General features: G+C 42.0%; 2 protein-coding genes across 3 annotated transcripts; one reads left to right on the top strand and one right to left on the bottom strand.

Annotated features, from left to right (window-relative positions):
- Window positions 1-584: 584 nt before the first annotated feature.
- On the bottom strand, window positions 585-2,811 carry LOC116221417. Its single transcript, XM_031571387.2, has 2 exons — window positions 1,573-2,811; window positions 585-1,163 (listed from the first exon to the last, which is right to left on the bottom strand). The coding sequence occupies exons 1-2, from the start codon at window positions 1,910-1,912 to the stop codon at window positions 832-834; spliced, it is 672 nt and encodes a 223-aa protein (XP_031427247.1). The 5' UTR covers window positions 1,913-2,811; the 3' UTR covers window positions 585-831.
- An 8,146-nt stretch (window positions 2,812-10,957) lies between these two features.
- LOC116221415 (solute carrier family 22 member 6-A-like) lies at window positions 10,958-17,568 on the top strand. Of its 2 annotated transcripts, XM_031571384.2 has the most exons (11): window positions 10,958-11,619; window positions 11,705-12,343; window positions 12,514-12,617; window positions 13,071-13,225; window positions 13,436-13,604; window positions 13,814-13,937; window positions 14,140-14,255; window positions 14,342-14,553; window positions 14,858-14,966; window positions 16,634-16,840; window positions 17,070-17,568. In XM_031571384.2, exons 2-11 carry the CDS (start codon window positions 11,942-11,944, stop codon window positions 17,185-17,187), a joined length of 1,716 nt encoding a protein of 571 aa, XP_031427244.1. In that variant the 5' UTR covers window positions 10,958-11,619; window positions 11,705-11,941; the 3' UTR covers window positions 17,188-17,568. The 2 variants fall into 2 exon arrangements, with proteins under 2 accessions (XP_031427244.1, XP_031427243.1); XM_031571383.2 differs by having other exon boundaries at window positions 10,958-12,343.
- The last annotated feature ends 46 nt before the right edge of the window (window positions 17,569-17,614 follow it).

The following is a 17,614-nucleotide window of genomic DNA, read 5'->3' as shown; positions in this document are numbered from 1 at the left end:
CTACTCTGCCTTGGTTGTTTTCTAAATGTTCCAAAGCCTGAACTACAAGGAAGTCATTTAATGGGACTAAACTCACCATTCCTTTTTTAACGTTGGCTTAGATGAAATAACTGTAACAGACTGACAGCGTAGATCACCACTGACATTTCTCATCAACCTTTTGTAAACATTGATTTTATGATTTTTGAAAGCAGTTTATTATTATGTATGTGTTACGACCGGCTCGTGGGTCGCAACATAAATACGGTAGAGACGGTGTAGTTTGTAACAGCAAGACTATTTATTAACGACTGAGATTGACCAAGGTAAAAGTCTAGGCGTTCTCAAAGATGCGTGGATGCGTGTCGTGGGTATGTAGGTGAGTAGGCGCGTTGCCAAAAGTGTGTGTGAGAGTAGCGGAAGCTGAGAAGGGGACTCCCATCAGACGTAGCAGTGCTTTTATATCCTGGCACCAGGTGTGGATAATCACTGCTCATCATGCTGGTTGTAGGTCCACAGCCTGCTCCCTCCATATGGCCAGTATAGGGACTGCAGGCAGGGTGCGCAGGGCACAGGGGGTCGTAACACCTCCCTCCCCAGAAGGTTCCTCCCAGGAAACCTGAAAAAAAAAAGAGCCCCGTGACCCCGTCCCATCTCCGGGCCCCACCATCCTGGGTCCTTGAAAAACTGAAGAGACAAGAGGAGAACAGGTCACAGAACCATTTTATTCAAGCCGCACCCCTCTTTTTTACAGTGTGGCGTGCTAATTACAACAGTCGTGATCCAAACAACACTTCCCCATAGTGTAGGGATCAGCTAAATTAGGTCGAAAAGGACTGAAGGGCAACAAGGCTAGGACCCGATCCCCTTTCTCAAAACACCGTTGCGACCGAAAGAGCGCTGCATCTTACACGTTGATTTCGCTAGCGCCTTTTTCGCAGCGGCACGGGTTTGATAGAGGTGCCTAGAGCCACCGATATAGCCCAGCACATTAGCAGGAGGCTGCTTAGTGCTATAATCAGTGTCTGACTCCCTATAGTCAGAGACACTATGACCATTCCCAGGTCCGGTGTGGATCAACTCCACTGGGCCAGATTCAGTCCCCACAACTGAACGGCCATTGACACGGTTATATTTCCCTCTTGTGCCAGTCTGGCTGTTGACTGGAGAAGCAACCCTCTTACCTTTGTGGTGTCCGATCACAATTACCGCGAGGTACCAGAAAATGTCGAAGTGGAGACAGCCGATTGTAGAGTATTTCAGTAAGGTTTATTGAAGATGCTAAACAACAATATGAGAATGAATTCGAAGACGCTCTGACCAAAATATCTCCCGCTTAGGCATTTAAACCTAACACTAACACTCCCCCTAATGCCTCCATTAGCTGACTGCTCAACCAATGAAACCTATGACCTCCCCGTTGACTCCACCAATCAGAAACCTATCATAGTACCTCGAAGACCCAGCCTTTATTTATCATAAGACAAAGCAGCCCCGTCTTCCCATTCAAATAATACTCCTAACCCCTTTGTTTTATACTGAATTAGATAAACCCATATTAAACCTACTCATTTACTACTAACATTCCTACACCTTCAACAGTTTTACTGATCACCTCAGAACGACAACTTAACCGCTCCTGTTCCTCAGCTTCCTGTATCTGTTTAGCTGTAGGAACAGCAGAAATGGGAAAAATAGGAGGGAAATTTGTTGCGCACCCATTAAGCGTGTCAGATGCCGGTGGAACGCTTACCATAACGGGTGGCGGTGCCACCTTAGTGAGTTCCCAGACCCTCCCCCCAGCTAAGTCATTTCCCAGGATGAACTCTACCCCAGGCACAGGCAGAGATGCACACACCCCAACCACTACATGGCCGGTGACTAAGCCAGAGGAAAGCTGGACATGATGTAAAGGTAACTTTCTAAAACCCATTTCAATGCCTCTAACGAGTGCATGACTTCCTGTGGCAGTCCTGGCTGAGAGAGGCAGCACTCCCCCCAACAGGACCGACTGTGCAGCCCCTGTATCCCTCAGGATGCGCACAGGCACACTACTTTGGCCTGGCAGAGACACTGACCCTATGCTTATGAAAGGAGAGTAGTCCGCCTTCTCGCTAGAACCACCCTAATGCGAACAGGCGCTTCCAACACAGCCACAGTTAGTCCTGCATTGCGAAGCTGCAACCAAAGCCACAGTCTTACATTGGTCGTTCTGGTATGCATGACAGTCCGATATTTTGTGTCCAGGGTTTCTGCAATAAAAACACACAATGTCAAAGTTTCCACCAGACGCCCCACTAGGACTCCTTGGGGGAGACGCAGGGTAAGGCCCTGCCACAACAAGCCTTGGTTTACCCTGGTAGGGAGCCCTGTTCCTAAAGCCATCACCTGATCTGGTGGGCTGCATGTTACGGTGTGTCAAAGCGAACTCATCCGCCAGCACAGCTGCTTCAGCCAGTGTGTTAACTTTCTGCTCATTGAGGTATGTTGTAATCACCTCAGGGACGCAGTTCTTAAACTCCTCAAGGAGGATAAGCTCCCTAAGTAACTCCAGAGAGTCTACTTGTTTAGAGGTACAGCACCGATTAAATAATCGCTCTTTTTCACGAGCAAACTCAATGAAGGTGTGCTGGTCCCACTTTCTGCACTGTCGGAAACCTCTGCCGATATGCCTCAGGAACCAACTCGTACGCCTTCAGAATCGCAGCCTTTACCACCTCATAATCCACGGACTGTTCAAGAGGCACAGAGGCATAGATTTCTTGAGCCTTGCCTACCAACACACACTGGAGTAGTGAGGTCCAGATCTCTTTGGGCCATTTTAGGGAGGTAGCCACCCTCTTAAAATGAGGGAAGTATTTATCCACATCCCTCTCGGAGAAGGGTGGTACCATCCTGATGTATCTACTAATGTCTCTTGATGCTGTATGAGACGGTGACTGTTCACCAGGAGAGGTTGGAATTTGGATTCCTTTGGCTGCAAGTTCTAATTCTAACCGGCGGAGGTCGAACTGCCTTTGCCGCTCATCATTTTCGAACTGCCTCTGCCGCTCCATGTTTTCGAACTCCAACTTTCTTAAGGCAAATTCTTTGTCAATCTCCATTTCCTTTAGCCTGAGTTCACCATCAGATCTAGGTGTCATAGAGACCGAGGCTGTAACTGGATCCTCTCTTTTTGCCGCCAGTACCTCTCTGTCAGTCAAAAGGTTCTTAATGGTTTCATACACTGTAGCCTTTGTCTTTTTAATTTGACTAGTCAGTTCAATTTCATAATGCTCTGCTATTTGCATTAGCTGTTCTTTTGTACATGTATTCAACATTTCCTCAGAGGGCTGAGCAACAAACTCCTCCATGTTGAAAGACATCCTTAACCCCCAAGAGCAAACAGGGCACTACAAAAACCCAGTGTACTTAAGCAATCCCACAAAAATAGACCCTACACAATTCCACACAGGTCTCTATTAAACCCCTCAAAGATGTACGTGATACCTCACTATTGCCAGTTATTTCCCACACGAAAAACAGGCTCTAGTCACACACAAAAAACTTTAGTATAAAAGAGAAAAGGGAACCCACCCTTCAGATAACAGCAGGAGACTTTTCCTACTTACCAGCAGCGGAGCAAAGGCTAGTCAGAAAACTAGGCGTCCCCAGTCTTGCCAGAAGCCAATTTAAGAAAAAAAAAAATGGCTTGTCACAATTGCAGGGGTTAAAGCAAAAAAAAATCCTGAGCCTGAACTTTTTTGTGTGTGTGGGAGGGGGTCGTGTCCCGTGGCATGGACACATTCGCAGGGTCAAAAAAACAAACAAACAAACATTTAGAAATGAATGATTGCAGATTATGGTGAGACTTGAAACTGCAATCCCAAGAAAGATCAGCAATAGTACTCCACCTCACTACAATATGGTACTAACACATTCGCATTCACGATTTCTTTTGATATCAAGTTTTGCTGCTAAGCTTTGTCCTTGAAAGGTTACAAGATGACCTACAATCACAAGGTGACATGTTATAAGGGTATGTCAGTGGAAGAAGATTTGATTTGCAACCATTTCATTGAGGATATGAAAAAGGACAGCGATTTACTTAAAGTGCAACAGTGAACTGTAGATAATAATGTAGTTTTATATTGCAACATTTCCATAATTATTTTGTTAGAGAATATATCAATAAAATAAATAACAAACAAAACATTAAAATGTTACAGGAACTGGTAACTTTAATGTTGGGAAATAAATACAAAACAGGACTTTGTCCATGTACTTGTTGGTGGCTTCGTCGACTTTTAAGGAAAACATGCCGGGTTTTTTTAGCTTTTCCGATATACGTCTTTTAAACTCTGGTGTTATGCCGTGTGTGTTAAAATAGCGGCATGCCGATTGGATATTGACAGTTTAGTCAAACACACGTCACACACACGGTCAGTTATTGATGCCGGTACATCAGCTGTGGATGTTGCTCACAACAACGTTGTGTGTTGGAGAGCTAGTTGCATATATTAGCTTTCTCGAGCACAATATGCAGAAGCAAGCACCTGCTTCTCTTCACTCATTACACCAGCTACCAAAAGGCTTACTGTCCTTCCCTTCCCATCTCTTCTATCCATGCCCAGCGCCATTTACTTTCATGAACTTACTTTCCATCCTACTCTCCTTTGGTGTGATGTCTCTCTACTCAGGCATCTACGCTAGGCAGAGCGATAGAGAAAAGTCGGTGTTTGAAGCACATTTTCCCAAGACCCGCCCCAATCTACTTCTGATTGGCTAATAATGTTATTTTGAGAGCGGGAGAGTTGTGCTCCTTTCATTTCATTGGCAGACGAACTCAAACTCGAAAGTGATGGTGATGATATCGAGACGTGTTTAAAAAAAAAAAAAAAATTAATAAAATATTTTTTTTTCCGCAGCCAAACGCCGCACGCCGGAAATCCGGCACGGTGCAGGAATACTTTAATCCCTGCAATTGACCGATCGCCAGGGCCCCGCCCCCTTAGTTACTGTTGCTACGTCCGACACAATTCCCGGAACTGTCAAGCTAAAAGCCATGGCGAGTACGGGGACAAGCGCTATAGCTGTCAGTGTGAGTGATGATTTTTGGAGTAATACCTCCACGATATCCTCCAGATCAAGGCAAAAGGGACTGCAGTATGCAGTGGAAGGATATCCAAAATATTAAGATCAACAACGAAGTGGACACAACAATAATCGAAGCAAAAGTATACAGGTCTCAATAAAAAAAAATGAGAAACCCTACGACCTCTTCATTAAATGCAACCAGCACAAACCTTGTAGACTAGTCATGTTATTTCACCACTGGGTAAGATATGTATATAATATTTCAAGCTAGCTAATAACCTACAAAGATTCTTTATTCTTATTATTTATTCCGTCTCTGGCGAGACACTCTGGTACTGGAGGTATCTATCGATCTAGCTAGCTAGGATGGTGACAATCTAGAGAACAGTACAGTAACGTACCAGTGTGGATCAAGATAGCTGCTAGTGACGTTATTGTTCAAGGGATGTATGTGCATGTTGCTGAAAGTATTTCACAGTCACTGTAGTGATAACTTGCTTGTAAAATGATGATCCTGATGTAATGCTATGGCTTTGTATCAGATCGCCAGGTTATTGCTCTCAGGTTGTGCCTTATGCATACCTTGGGATACTCAGGAGTAGGTTGCCCATTCACAAAATGCCACAAAGATTAAAATAAAACAACTTCATAATGGCCTTTTGTTCAACGTTGATACAGTATGTTAAGCTCGAGCTAGTCTCTCCAACTAAAGTGTTAATGTTAAAATCAAAATGTTAATGTTACCGTCTGTAAAATTGCACACTGAGCTATCCTAGCTAGCGATGTTGATGTTACCGTCTGTAAAATTGCACGCTGAGCTATCCTAGCTAGCGATGTTGATGTTACGTCTGTAAAATTGCACGCTGAGCTATCCTGGCCAGAGATAGCAAACGCCAGCAGCATAAATACAAAGTGTTCGTTAAAAGTTCTGTTCAATGTTGTATCAAGCATAAATACAAAGTGTTCGTTAAAAGTTCTGTTCAATGCTGGCGTTTGCTATCGCTAGCTAGGATAGCTCAGAGTGCAATTTTACAGACGGTAACATTAACATTTTGACGGTAACATTTTGATTTTAACATTAACACTTTAGTTGGAGAGACTAGTTATGTACTTGTAGTGGTAATAATACAAGTTGTCATGAACCATAACTGTTTGGGGATGTTCTCTCAACTAGACAGTTAGTTATCATACCTAGCGATAGCGTAGTTCGCTAGATAGATATCATAGCTAGCTGCAAGCAGCTTAATTTACTTTGGAGCAGACATATGTGTGTTTTTCGATATATTGAGGTGGGAGTGGGGTCTCCCACACTGTTTAATCCACCGCCGGCACCTTTCCTCTTGTGTTTTGGGCTTTGGAAATGCGGAAAAAAAACACGCATCTCTCTAATCTCTATGTCAGATCTAAAAGTCCCGTAAGCACACTGCTTCACCATGCTGCTCAGACCTCAAAGTTGTCGGACCTTCTTCTCTTAGTAGCGGTTGCTAAGGTATGATTGGACGAGGGCCGTTCTAGGGAGGAGTTTCGCGATCGGTCAATTGTCTAGCCGCACATATAAAACCGAACGGCTTACCACAATGGCCCCGTCTCTTATACAACGCTACCAGCAGCGTCAACCTCCTTAATATCAACGGTTCTCCTGTACTATTTATTAACGGCTTTAAACGGAGAACGTATTCGAGGGAACTTACTGTAAACACCCTAGTTTAACAGATTTTGCCCCAATAACCCAACACCGGGCTAAAGCACACTTCAGCAATGGCAAACAGACAGTTTATCAAAACTGTTGCTTTTTAAACGGAGCTTTGTTTGAAAGCTACGCAGGCTCCCACAGCCATACCTAACTGACAAACTCCTCTACCAGTTTAATCGATATTCCGGTAATTCTTCAGACCACCTGAAGCCAACTATTAACGAGCCACAGCTCATATATTAAATGCCCAGCTTCTCAACTAACCGTCTCACAAAAAAAAAAAAAACACGGGGGAAATTACCATACTCACCACGGTATCAACGTCCGTCCGTACACTCCAGCCCTGTATTTGCTATACTTTCCTACACCTGTTGCTTCAGAAACATGCTGAGCTAGGGGTGCACTGTTCACAAATGAGTGCAGCCGTACTCACGTACCCCTGATGAGAGTTTTAACAATACCCGCCCAGGATTGTTTCCACGACGAGAAGTTGAACCAAACACGTAACAGAGAAAAAACGCAAAACAACAAACCAGTGCTCGATGGAAGTATCTGGTGATCAAGCTGAGCCACTGCTTCCTACCTGGAGTATACGGATGTAGAGGATACCGGTACCAAAAAACTGAATAAGTGAGCCACGTACTCCACGCAGAATTGGGAAAAAAAAGATCTATTTCGAACGAGCCCCCAATTTATGTTACGACCGGCTCGTGGGTCGCAACATAAATACGCTAGAGACAGACAACGGTGTAGTTTGTAACAGCAAGACTATTTATTAACGACTGAGATTGACCAAGGTAAAAGTCTAGGCGTTCTCAAAGATGCGTGGATGCGTGTCGTGGGTATGTAGGTGAGTAGGCGCGTTGCCAAAAGTGTGTGTGAGAGTAGCGGAAGCTGAGAAGGGGACTCCATCAGACGTAGCAGTGCTTTTATATCCTGGCACCAGGTGTGGATAATCACTGTTCATCATGCTGGTTGTAGGTCCACAGCCTGCTCCCTCCATATGGCCAGTATAGGGACTGCAGGCAGGGTGCGCAGGGCACAGGGGGTCGTAACAGTATGTAATTTGCATGCCTTAGTAACTGGATTTGAGCAAATGTTGTTACAGGTTTAATAATAAGCCAAAAGTATCCTGTTGCTGGAATAAAAATGTATGTTACATGTATGTTTACATACTTTCTTTTAATGTTCTTAAACAATCAGAATGAGATATTCTGAGTGACAACACACCCTGGCTTTCTATCTTTCACAGAACCAAAATTGCATCAGTAATTGAATGGTTTCTTTAATGACCAGTGGGCAGCGATCATAGTAGTTTGATAGATATGCTATAACCTGCAGTGTTTACAAAGCCCTTATAGTCTATTCTATAACAGGAATACAGCAGGCCTGTTCATTTCTCCTGTGTTCCATTGCGCCTGCTGGGAGACTTGTTTGTTGTGTTTTGATCACATTGAAACTGGACAAGTGCAAGTGTTTTTCCGAACTAGCAAGTGTTTTCCCGAACATATTTTTATTTTTGCCCACTGCCCAGCAAAAACAAATATACCTCCTGCGATGGCCTAATGATAACGATAGCCTCCATTGTCGGAATGTCATCAGACTGTCACAGATGGCGCTGTGTTGCTTATTCACTTCATTTCTGCTTGCAGCATGTATGTGTTTACTGTCACTATTGTAACTTACTGTTACTGTTACCAAATTGACACTTTTTTCAGTTTTTGTGACTTGAACAAGACCAAGCTTGAAGCAAGTATAAACTCAAATACAAGCCCAGCTTCAGAAACAGAAAATACCACGGTGAGTTTTGTGCACAATGCACGGGATTTCCTGTTTATCAAACCAGTTTCAGGCAAATGCAACCACCTCTCAAAAACGTAATGTTGATATCTATTATGATATGTATATTATGAAAAAGTACCTGTTGTGCTGTTGCTTGAAAAATCATCCCCATGTTATGTGTTCTCTTACTGCCATACTGGCCTCATGTCAATGTTAAGGTCTAGCATAAAGCCGTAAAGGGAGATGGAATGAATCATCATTTGCAGTTGCCAACAATTTTTTCACTGCCAAACTTGTTTGACTTTGACATCATGAGGAACACACTAATCCAGCTAATAGTGTTCATCCATGCCCAACCGACGTAACAAAATAAACAACCTTGGACTTGAACCTGTGCTCTTCAGGGCAGCCTATGGCTCGAGGCTGAAGTCTGAAGCCCCTTGCCTTCAAGGGTTTGGAGATGAACTACTATAGGGTCTGGTTAAAAATGATGAACAGGGGCAGGTTAAAAATTTGCAAGTTTATGTGTCGCCTAATGATAAGTGACTGCTCTGTCTGCCAAAACGCCTTTTTTTCCTATTTTCAACATTTTGAACTCAGAAATCCCACAGTGGCATCGCATGGAGACACCTTTGAGCTTCCCCTCGCTTCCCTCTGGCTGGTTGTCCTGCATTCTACATCTCTAACATTCACTCTCACATTCACCAAGTCACTTTTTCACAGAGTCTCAAAGAGAGTTCATTAGTCAGTTATGACATTGCACCACAGTTCTGACATTTGCCTGGCAAGCTGCCTTGATTCTGCCATCTCTGTAGGTGCTTTTATGGACAGACACTGCAGCAGCATACACGGTGTTATGCTGTCTAAGAGGAACTTAATCTAAGGGCTTATTTATTTCAAACAAATTTGTGAGGAGGATTTCCACTAAATAAAAAAGTCACACTCAGAGGGCCTGCTTTCAACACTTTTGGTAAGAACACCCGTGATATCTGCATTAAAGGGTGACATTTTGGGGGAAAAGTTAGAGGTCACAGCTTCAGTGGTTTCAAAAGCAAAACAATGGTGACCCAGAAATCTTGCACTGACAGGCATGCACATGTTAAACAGAAGAAGAGTAACACCACACTCAGACAAACATGTAATGGCACACATATTCACATGAAGGTGATCTGGACACTGATCTTTGACTGTGCCAGTACTTTCACATTACACATGATGAGAGCGTTGACAGCTGTTTCCATATTCATGACAAAATCAGTTTCCATATTCATCTTGTTATTAACATTAACACTTAACATCCAGATCTCATTATTCTGTGTATGTGATTTATTGTAATGGTGTAATACAACAGCAAGTACATACATTACATTTCTACAGAACCCTGCGGCTGAAAATCAATTTTAAAGGTGGAATTTTCTATCCTTGTGCATTCCTGAAAACAAATAAACAGAAACCTGCCTATTGTTCTCACAATAATGTGCTGTGACTTTTATCTTACTTAGAATACACAAATAAATCAGTTGTCATGATGTGTAATAATGATTTTAGACGTGGCTCAAATCTGTGCTGCACAAATAATAAATGATCAGACATACAAGAATGATGTCGTATGAACAACAACAATATTACATTGTTGTACAACCCATTTGTTTTAACCTGTAGTCATGTTGAGCATCAGTGGAGCAGGACTTTGTCATTGTTTAAACCATGACAAGTATTTTTCAGGATTGTTTAACAAATGTTTAACTTGAGCGTGCAAAAGATCCACTAATGTTTCATGTAATGGTGACTTTCCATGGTGTAGGATGAGAAGCACTGCATTATTCAAGCACAGTTGTATTCCTGTCTATGTGTGTCTGTGCCTGTCAGACTGTATGTAAAAACGTGATTGTATGGCTATGTTGCTCATATAATCAATTATATTTTGCCAATTACTTAGATCCCACTTTAATATTGATAAATGGCATTAATAAATGAATATTGATAATAATCTGACATCAATAATAACCGGTTGATTTTCAAGGAGTCTCATTTTGTATTTTGCTTTTCTCACCTAACAATTTACATTTTTTTGTCAACTAGGTAAAGGAATTATGAGGGTTTTCTTGGAGCAAGTGACATGACTGTTATTATGACTGTTTCTCTTCTATTTTGAAGTGTGCAAAATGATTACATGCCTTATAACTAGCCATAAATCTCAGATTACGCTTTTGCCAGGATGAGAACTCATTTGGACACTATTAACCTGACAGTCCTTTGGCATTTATTCATGCCTTATAATGTGCTCAGGGCTTCGTTGCCAGGAGATGGCAGCAAAAGTCTGTCACTGAGGGAAAACAACAGGCAGTCGACTTTGAGAGTCAGCCAGTTCGTCAACATCAACGGGGTATGATGGACAATAAAGATGGGTTAAAAGTCACTGCTTACTAATGAAATGGTCATGAAGATGTTAAACATGTGAAGTGATGAGTCTGTTTTGGTCTGTTTTATGGTGATTTGGATAAATTAATTAAATGAGGTGAAGAGTTGTTTTTTTTGCAACAAAATTGTGCACTGATAAAGTCTTGTAAACATCAAGGGGTGAGAGATGTAATAAGACTAAGGAATTGAAAACTGACGAAAAGGGTGAAACCTACACACACAAGATCAACGCATAGGATACACTGAGAAAGAGTCAAAATCTCGTAGGCCCACCATTAAAGATTTCTTCAACAAAACATATATGAACAGCGTAGACTAATTTGTACAGTCAAAGCCCTGAAGTCGGTTTGTTGGTGGATTATTATGTCAGTGGGTTCTGAGCGCTTATTTGTCCAACACAAGCGCTTTATAGAAATTCCACTGAGGGATTTAAGTTTTTTTTTTTTTACCACAATAATAACATGATTACCGATTTTTAATTACAGAGGAAGTGCAGAGAAAAACTTTAGGCCTACCAGATATCCATAAAAAAATGAATAAATAAGTTTCTCTGTGGCACAACCTTCAGAAAATGTTGTGGACTTTAATTACAGCTGGACGTAAAAAGATCCAGTTAGGCATGTTTCTTCAAGAAGGGAATACTGAGTCCTAAGTCTCCGCCGAGAAAGGTAGGCAATGCATCTTCAAAGCGGACCATGACCCTACTGTGTTGCGCTTCTAACAACCATTAACCCTTGCATTGATCATTTGCAGTGATGGAATCATTGTACAGCTTCGAGGTGTGACAACCCCATTATAAAAACTGGAGTCCATACAATACGACTAAATTAAAGGATCTTCACCCAATAAGCAAATAATTTCAAGGGAGTGCATAATGTTCTGCCGGACAAATTGAATTATTGAAAACAATAATTCCAAATATACCGCTTTAATAGTGCATTCAAATTACTTTGATGAAACTAGTTTCCAACTGCTGCAGAGACCTTCAAAATGGGATTTTCGGATATTTTGGACGAGATTGGTGGGTTTGGACGGTTCCAGTGGATTCACGTCATATTATTGTCCATTCCTGGTCTACTTATGCAAAATCTGCTTAACAACTTCACAGCTGGGATTCCAGGACACCACTGCGCAATACCAAACATCTCCAACCGCACAAATGATCAGAATATCACTGCGGAACAACTCAGTACAGATCAACTTCTTCGCGCATTTATTCCAGTCGACAAGAGGTCGTCCAAGTTTACAAAATGCACAAGATATGTAGAACCGCAGTGGCATCTAGCAGGTGTGAACATCACTGGAACAAATTTTACTGAGCCTGAGACGGAGACTTGCCTAGATGGATGGACTTACCAAAAGACTGAATTTATCTCCACAATAGTTTCAGAGGTAAGTTACTGACACTCGTTGGAAATAGCACATTAGCTATTATCATAGTAGTGCTGACTTCATTTGGCTAATTAGGCTTGTTACGATGCGCTGTAACCTATATGATTACATAGTTTAAAGGAAGCACATTAACGGCGTGTGTAGACTTAGTGCACTTTTTTCTTCTTCAGTGGGATCTGGTTTGCACCCTGCAACCTCTGAAGCAGATGACTCAGACCATTTATATGGGTGGGGTGCTTTCAGGTGCAATCATATTCGGGGGCCTATCAGACAAGTAAGTCTCCAAAAGGTCTTAAAAATGATATAATGAGATTATACTCATTACTAGAATTTTGTTATTAAGAACACTTAATGTAGCAAGCACTTGGAAGATCATCAAACCAATCTCTATGGTGGGGGTCAGGTTCATTGTTGTGCCCCAAGGTATTTCACTGCATTTAGGCTACTGAAGGCTGCTTTCCACCACTCTTATAACATACTTTAAAAAAATCTGGCATCACACTAACCACCTCTGTTCTCCTTTAACATAACTGTTTTCATGTCTTGCCACCAGGAGCTGTAATTGACACATCACACACCAACCGGCTGAAATGAAAGGCTGAACTGTGACTGATTAACTCTTAGTCACAGGGATTTAAACCAACTATTTAACAACCTCTTAATTATATGATAATATATCTAATGGCTATATAATTAATAATAATACTGTCTCTTCTGTCCTTCAAAGGTTTGGTCGAAGGGCCTTGCTCATTTGGTCTTATTTCCAGCTGGCAGTGCTGGGAACATTCACAACCTTCGCAACCTCCTACGTGGCCTACTGTGTGTTACGGTTCTTGTCAGGCATGGCAGTGTCTGGGATCATCCTCAACGCAGTCTCCCTCAGTAAGTGTCCTGCATCGGTTTTATACTAGTATGTGCAGACTTCACTTTGCCTTGGAAAGAAATGCAGTGTGTAACGGGTAAAGCCGGTGTGCAGGCTGAGTGGTTGAAGTCAGCTAACATGCAAGTGCAACCTAGCTCTGCTACTTCACATTCTTTGTCTGTCAAATAAAAACTTCACCGAACACTGAACTACCAAACTTGTGCCAACAGAGGTGGAGTGGATTCCCACTAAGACACGCACTCTGGTGGGGACACTGTCTTCCTTTTTCTTTACCTTTGGCCAAATGGTCCTGGCAGGCGTAGCGTACAGTCTGAAGGACTGGCGAAAGCTGCATGTGGCTGTCTGCTCCCCCTACTTCGTCTTTGCCCTCTACAGCTGGTAAGGCCACAAGGAGTTATTCATCTTTCGCTGTTAGCATTCCACAACAAGGATTGGAAGCTGTTTGAGCACAAATGACTGCATCGGTTTATGAATAATGAATATTATATTCACACAGGAAATAGTTTACTAGCATGAAAAGTGTAGCTGTATTTTAGTAATCCAGTTACTGCAGGATGACAGTGTTCCTGTGTGTGTTTGTTGTGTTGGTGGTACTCGGAGTCTGCTCGCTGGTTGGTGCTGAATGGCAAATCTGAGGAGGCCATCAAACAAATTCACAGAGTGGCCAGAATTAATGGCAAGCCGGAAATGGTGGAAAAGATCAATATGGAGGTTAGTGATTAGATGGATGGAAATTCACGAAATTCATGTATGTACGTACGTTAATATAAGTGTGTGTGTCCATGTACAGTTTACATACTCAATATGTATGTATGTATATATGTATGTATGTTGTTAAAAATAGAAAAGTACATTCAGACAGGTGTATCATTCCACATTGTGTGTGTGTGTGTGTGTGTGTGCGTGTGTTTAGTATTTGGAATCCCACATGCACAAAGAGATGCAGTCCAGTAAGACCACCCACACTGCATATGACTTACTGCGCACCCCTGTGATGAGAAGAATATCAATATGCCTTGTTGCTGTCTGGTGAGGACTGTGACCATACTTGCACAGATATAAATGACCTTATCATAAGAAAAATGTCACAGAATACTCTGACCCCTCTTTGTCAGGTTTTCCACAAGTTTTGCCTATTATGGGTTGGCCATGGATTTGCAAAAGTTTGGAAACATCTACGTGATGCAGTTGCTATTTGGAGTTGTGGATATCCCTGCCAAGCTGCTGGCTCTGACGATGCTGAGCTTCCTTGGACGGCGTATCACCCAGGCCTCTTGCCTCCTCATCTCTGCTGTACTCATCTTTGCCAACATTTTCATCTCTCAAGGTTGAAACGTGATGTAATGTTTGTCTCTAAAGATGACCCCCTGCAAAACAATATTAGTTTGTCAAGAGTTTAATGTGCATTAGATATCCGTTGAGTTATTGCAGTGATACAACCTATAAACATACCCTAGTCTACCCTAAACATACCCTAGTCTTTAGACCTTTTTAAACATGAAAACAGCAGGAAACATATTCTTAAATTGTCACTGTTTTTATAAAAAATGTTGTTGTGATTTTCATGTAGATTCTATGTAATGACTGTATGCATCCTTACAATCTTATTGAAAATGTGTGGTCCACTACAGAATTCCAGACGGCTCGGACGGTGTTGGCAGTTCTTGGGAAAGGTTTCACCTCTTCCTCTTTCACCTGTGTCTACCTGTTCACTGGGGAACTGTACCCCACTGTCCTCAGGTACCGTGGCTATCTTACGTCAGTCTACTGTGATCACTGTCAGTTGTGACACAGTACTGGGCCTTAGATATAACAGCTGAATATAAAACTTAGTTTTACACAATGAGTGCAGACAATAGCACACACTTACCTCATACAGCCTATTTCACACAGCAAGGTTAAAATATTAACTCAAAGGTGAGTCTGTGATTCTAATCCATTACGCTTTTTGTCAAATTCAGCAAATTGCTCCTTCCAGCCCTCTAGCCTGTTTTGAGAAGTGGGTATACGCAATGCTGACTGAAAAATAAGTGGGTATATGTGAAAGGTTGAGATAGCCGTCACGGTTAGAGCTAGATGTAAACTCACGGAGGACTCAGGAGGTAGAAGATGTTAGAATTATGAGGTTTTTATTTCCTCACATAAGGCAGGCTAGCAAGGGCATTAGCATTACTAAATACAAAAATAAAGCAATAGAAATTAAATTTGAGCAAAGACAAATACATTGGCATCACAGCCTCAATACAAATATGTACAATAAATAGTCGACTATCTAAACAGGACCACTATAGCTGGTCAGTGAGAGCTCGTAAGGCTTACGCCTTATTAAACACGATACCTCTCCCGAAAAAAAACAAGGCAAGTAAAAGGACCAAGAAACTAGTCCACGCGAGAGCACCTAAGACTTACGTCCTATTACCAGGCAACTCTCTAGAACAAAAGGGAAGGCGAGTTTAAGTAGCCTAGACACGACCTCCAATTGGCTCATGCCAATTATTATACGGCAGGTGTGTCATCGGCCCAGGCACCAACACCTGTGGCTCACAGTAGCCATACTCAAAACAAACAATGTCACACTTCGCTGGGAATGTGGCCTAGGCCACATGTAGCAACAATGGCTTAGTGAAGGCATAACCGACACGTAATATCTCAGCCAAACAATCGGAAATACATCGGAGTTAGTTTTAAAATCGTGCTTGGTTGCGCCATTCACGCAACCAAACAAACAGACGGAAGACGACACTAACAACGGTAAGACGGACAATGCAAAGTGATATTACGATGTGTTTTGGTAAACTAAATAAACTGAACATTTATGACAAGACATTGAATTTGGGTGATTATTTTAAACCGAGTGGGTTGGATAACGTACATATACACTGTACACTGACACAAACACCAAACACGCAAAACACACACAAAACACCAGCCCCCAGTCCAGTAAAGGCAGCAGCCTACAGGCTAATGTGGCGGGTCACGCAGGTGCCCCGTCACAGTATACCTGCGTATACCCTGGACTACACCACTGCCTCTAGCTGTGTGTTCTGTGTATGCGTCCAAAACAACTCAGGGGTCCATACACAGTCCTTGCTCTGTAAATGGGAAACAAACAAAGTGGCTCAGACCAAGCCATTGACATTCCAGTCAATCAACACAATCAGTTTAGGAGCACAGAATGTCACAGAGTGTTTTCTCTTATTCTCATTGGCAAGGCAAGTTTATTTATGCAGCACAATTCATACACATTGGTTATTCAAAGTGCTTTACAAATGAGCAGATAAAAGAACATAGAAAAAATAATGAAGTTAAAAAAGGAAATAAATACAAATAGAGTGCATTTGATTAGTTAACAAAGAGCATCTGAGAACAGTGGGGTTTTAAGTGTAGGTTGTAATCTATTCTTACAGACAGACAGGCATGGGGTTCACCTCCACCATGTCCAGGATAGGTTCCATGGCGGCCCCCGCTGTTCTGATTCTGGATGAGGTGCTGCCTGCCCTGCCCAGCATCGTCTATGGAGGGGCTGCCGTGATTGCTGGAGTTTTTGCCCTCTTCCTACCTGAGACACTCAATGTTCCTCTACCTGAAACTGTAGACGACGTAGAAGAAAAATGGTAATTTCAAATTACTGTATTTCCACGTGATGACCACTTTAATCTCGTAATCTACGGCCTTGGTAATGGACCAAATTGATGTAGACTTAATATCAAACATATTGATAACTACTTGACGACATAGCTAACGTATCTCTGTACATCATAAATGAATAGTATAAATAGACTACATATAACTCCATAAAAATAAAAAGAGTAAACAGATCCTTTTCTCTACACTTTGATGTAGGTCAAAAAAGCCGCACGTACAGAAACAGATTGAAAAGGAGAGTGTGGCCCTACAAGACATGAAAGAGGGAGGAGCAGAATGTGAAGACGGGAAAACTTCTGGACTTAATGCTTTATGAATACTGGCATATGTACATTAACATATTGACTGATATAAGTTTAATGGAAAGGAATCAGGTGTCCTTCACCCGTATAGTAATGTATAAACGTACCATTGCCTCTGGAAAAAGATAGAAAGCAATTGTTCTTGGATTAAAATGTTACATGGGCTTTACTGGTAATCTACTCTGCCTTGGTTGTTTTCTAAATGTTCCAAAGCCTGAACTACAAGGAAGTCATTTAATGGGACTAAACTCACCATTCCTTTTTTAACGTTGGCTTAGATGAAATAACTGTAACAGACTGACAGCGTAGATCACCACTGACATTTCTCATCAACCTTTTGTAAACATTGATTTTATGATTTTTGAAAGCAGTTTATTATTATGTATGTGTTACGACCGGCTCGTGGGTCGCAACATAAATACGGTAGAGACGGTGTAGTTT

This window comes from Clupea harengus, chromosome 8 (assembly GCF_900700415.2).
Source record: "Clupea harengus chromosome 8, Ch_v2.0.2, whole genome shotgun sequence".
Lineage (NCBI taxonomy): Eukaryota > Metazoa > Chordata > Actinopteri > Clupeiformes > Clupeidae > Clupea > Clupea harengus.
The sequence above is the reverse complement of the archived record's forward strand: the minus strand, read 5'-3'. Positions and strand labels throughout refer to the sequence as shown.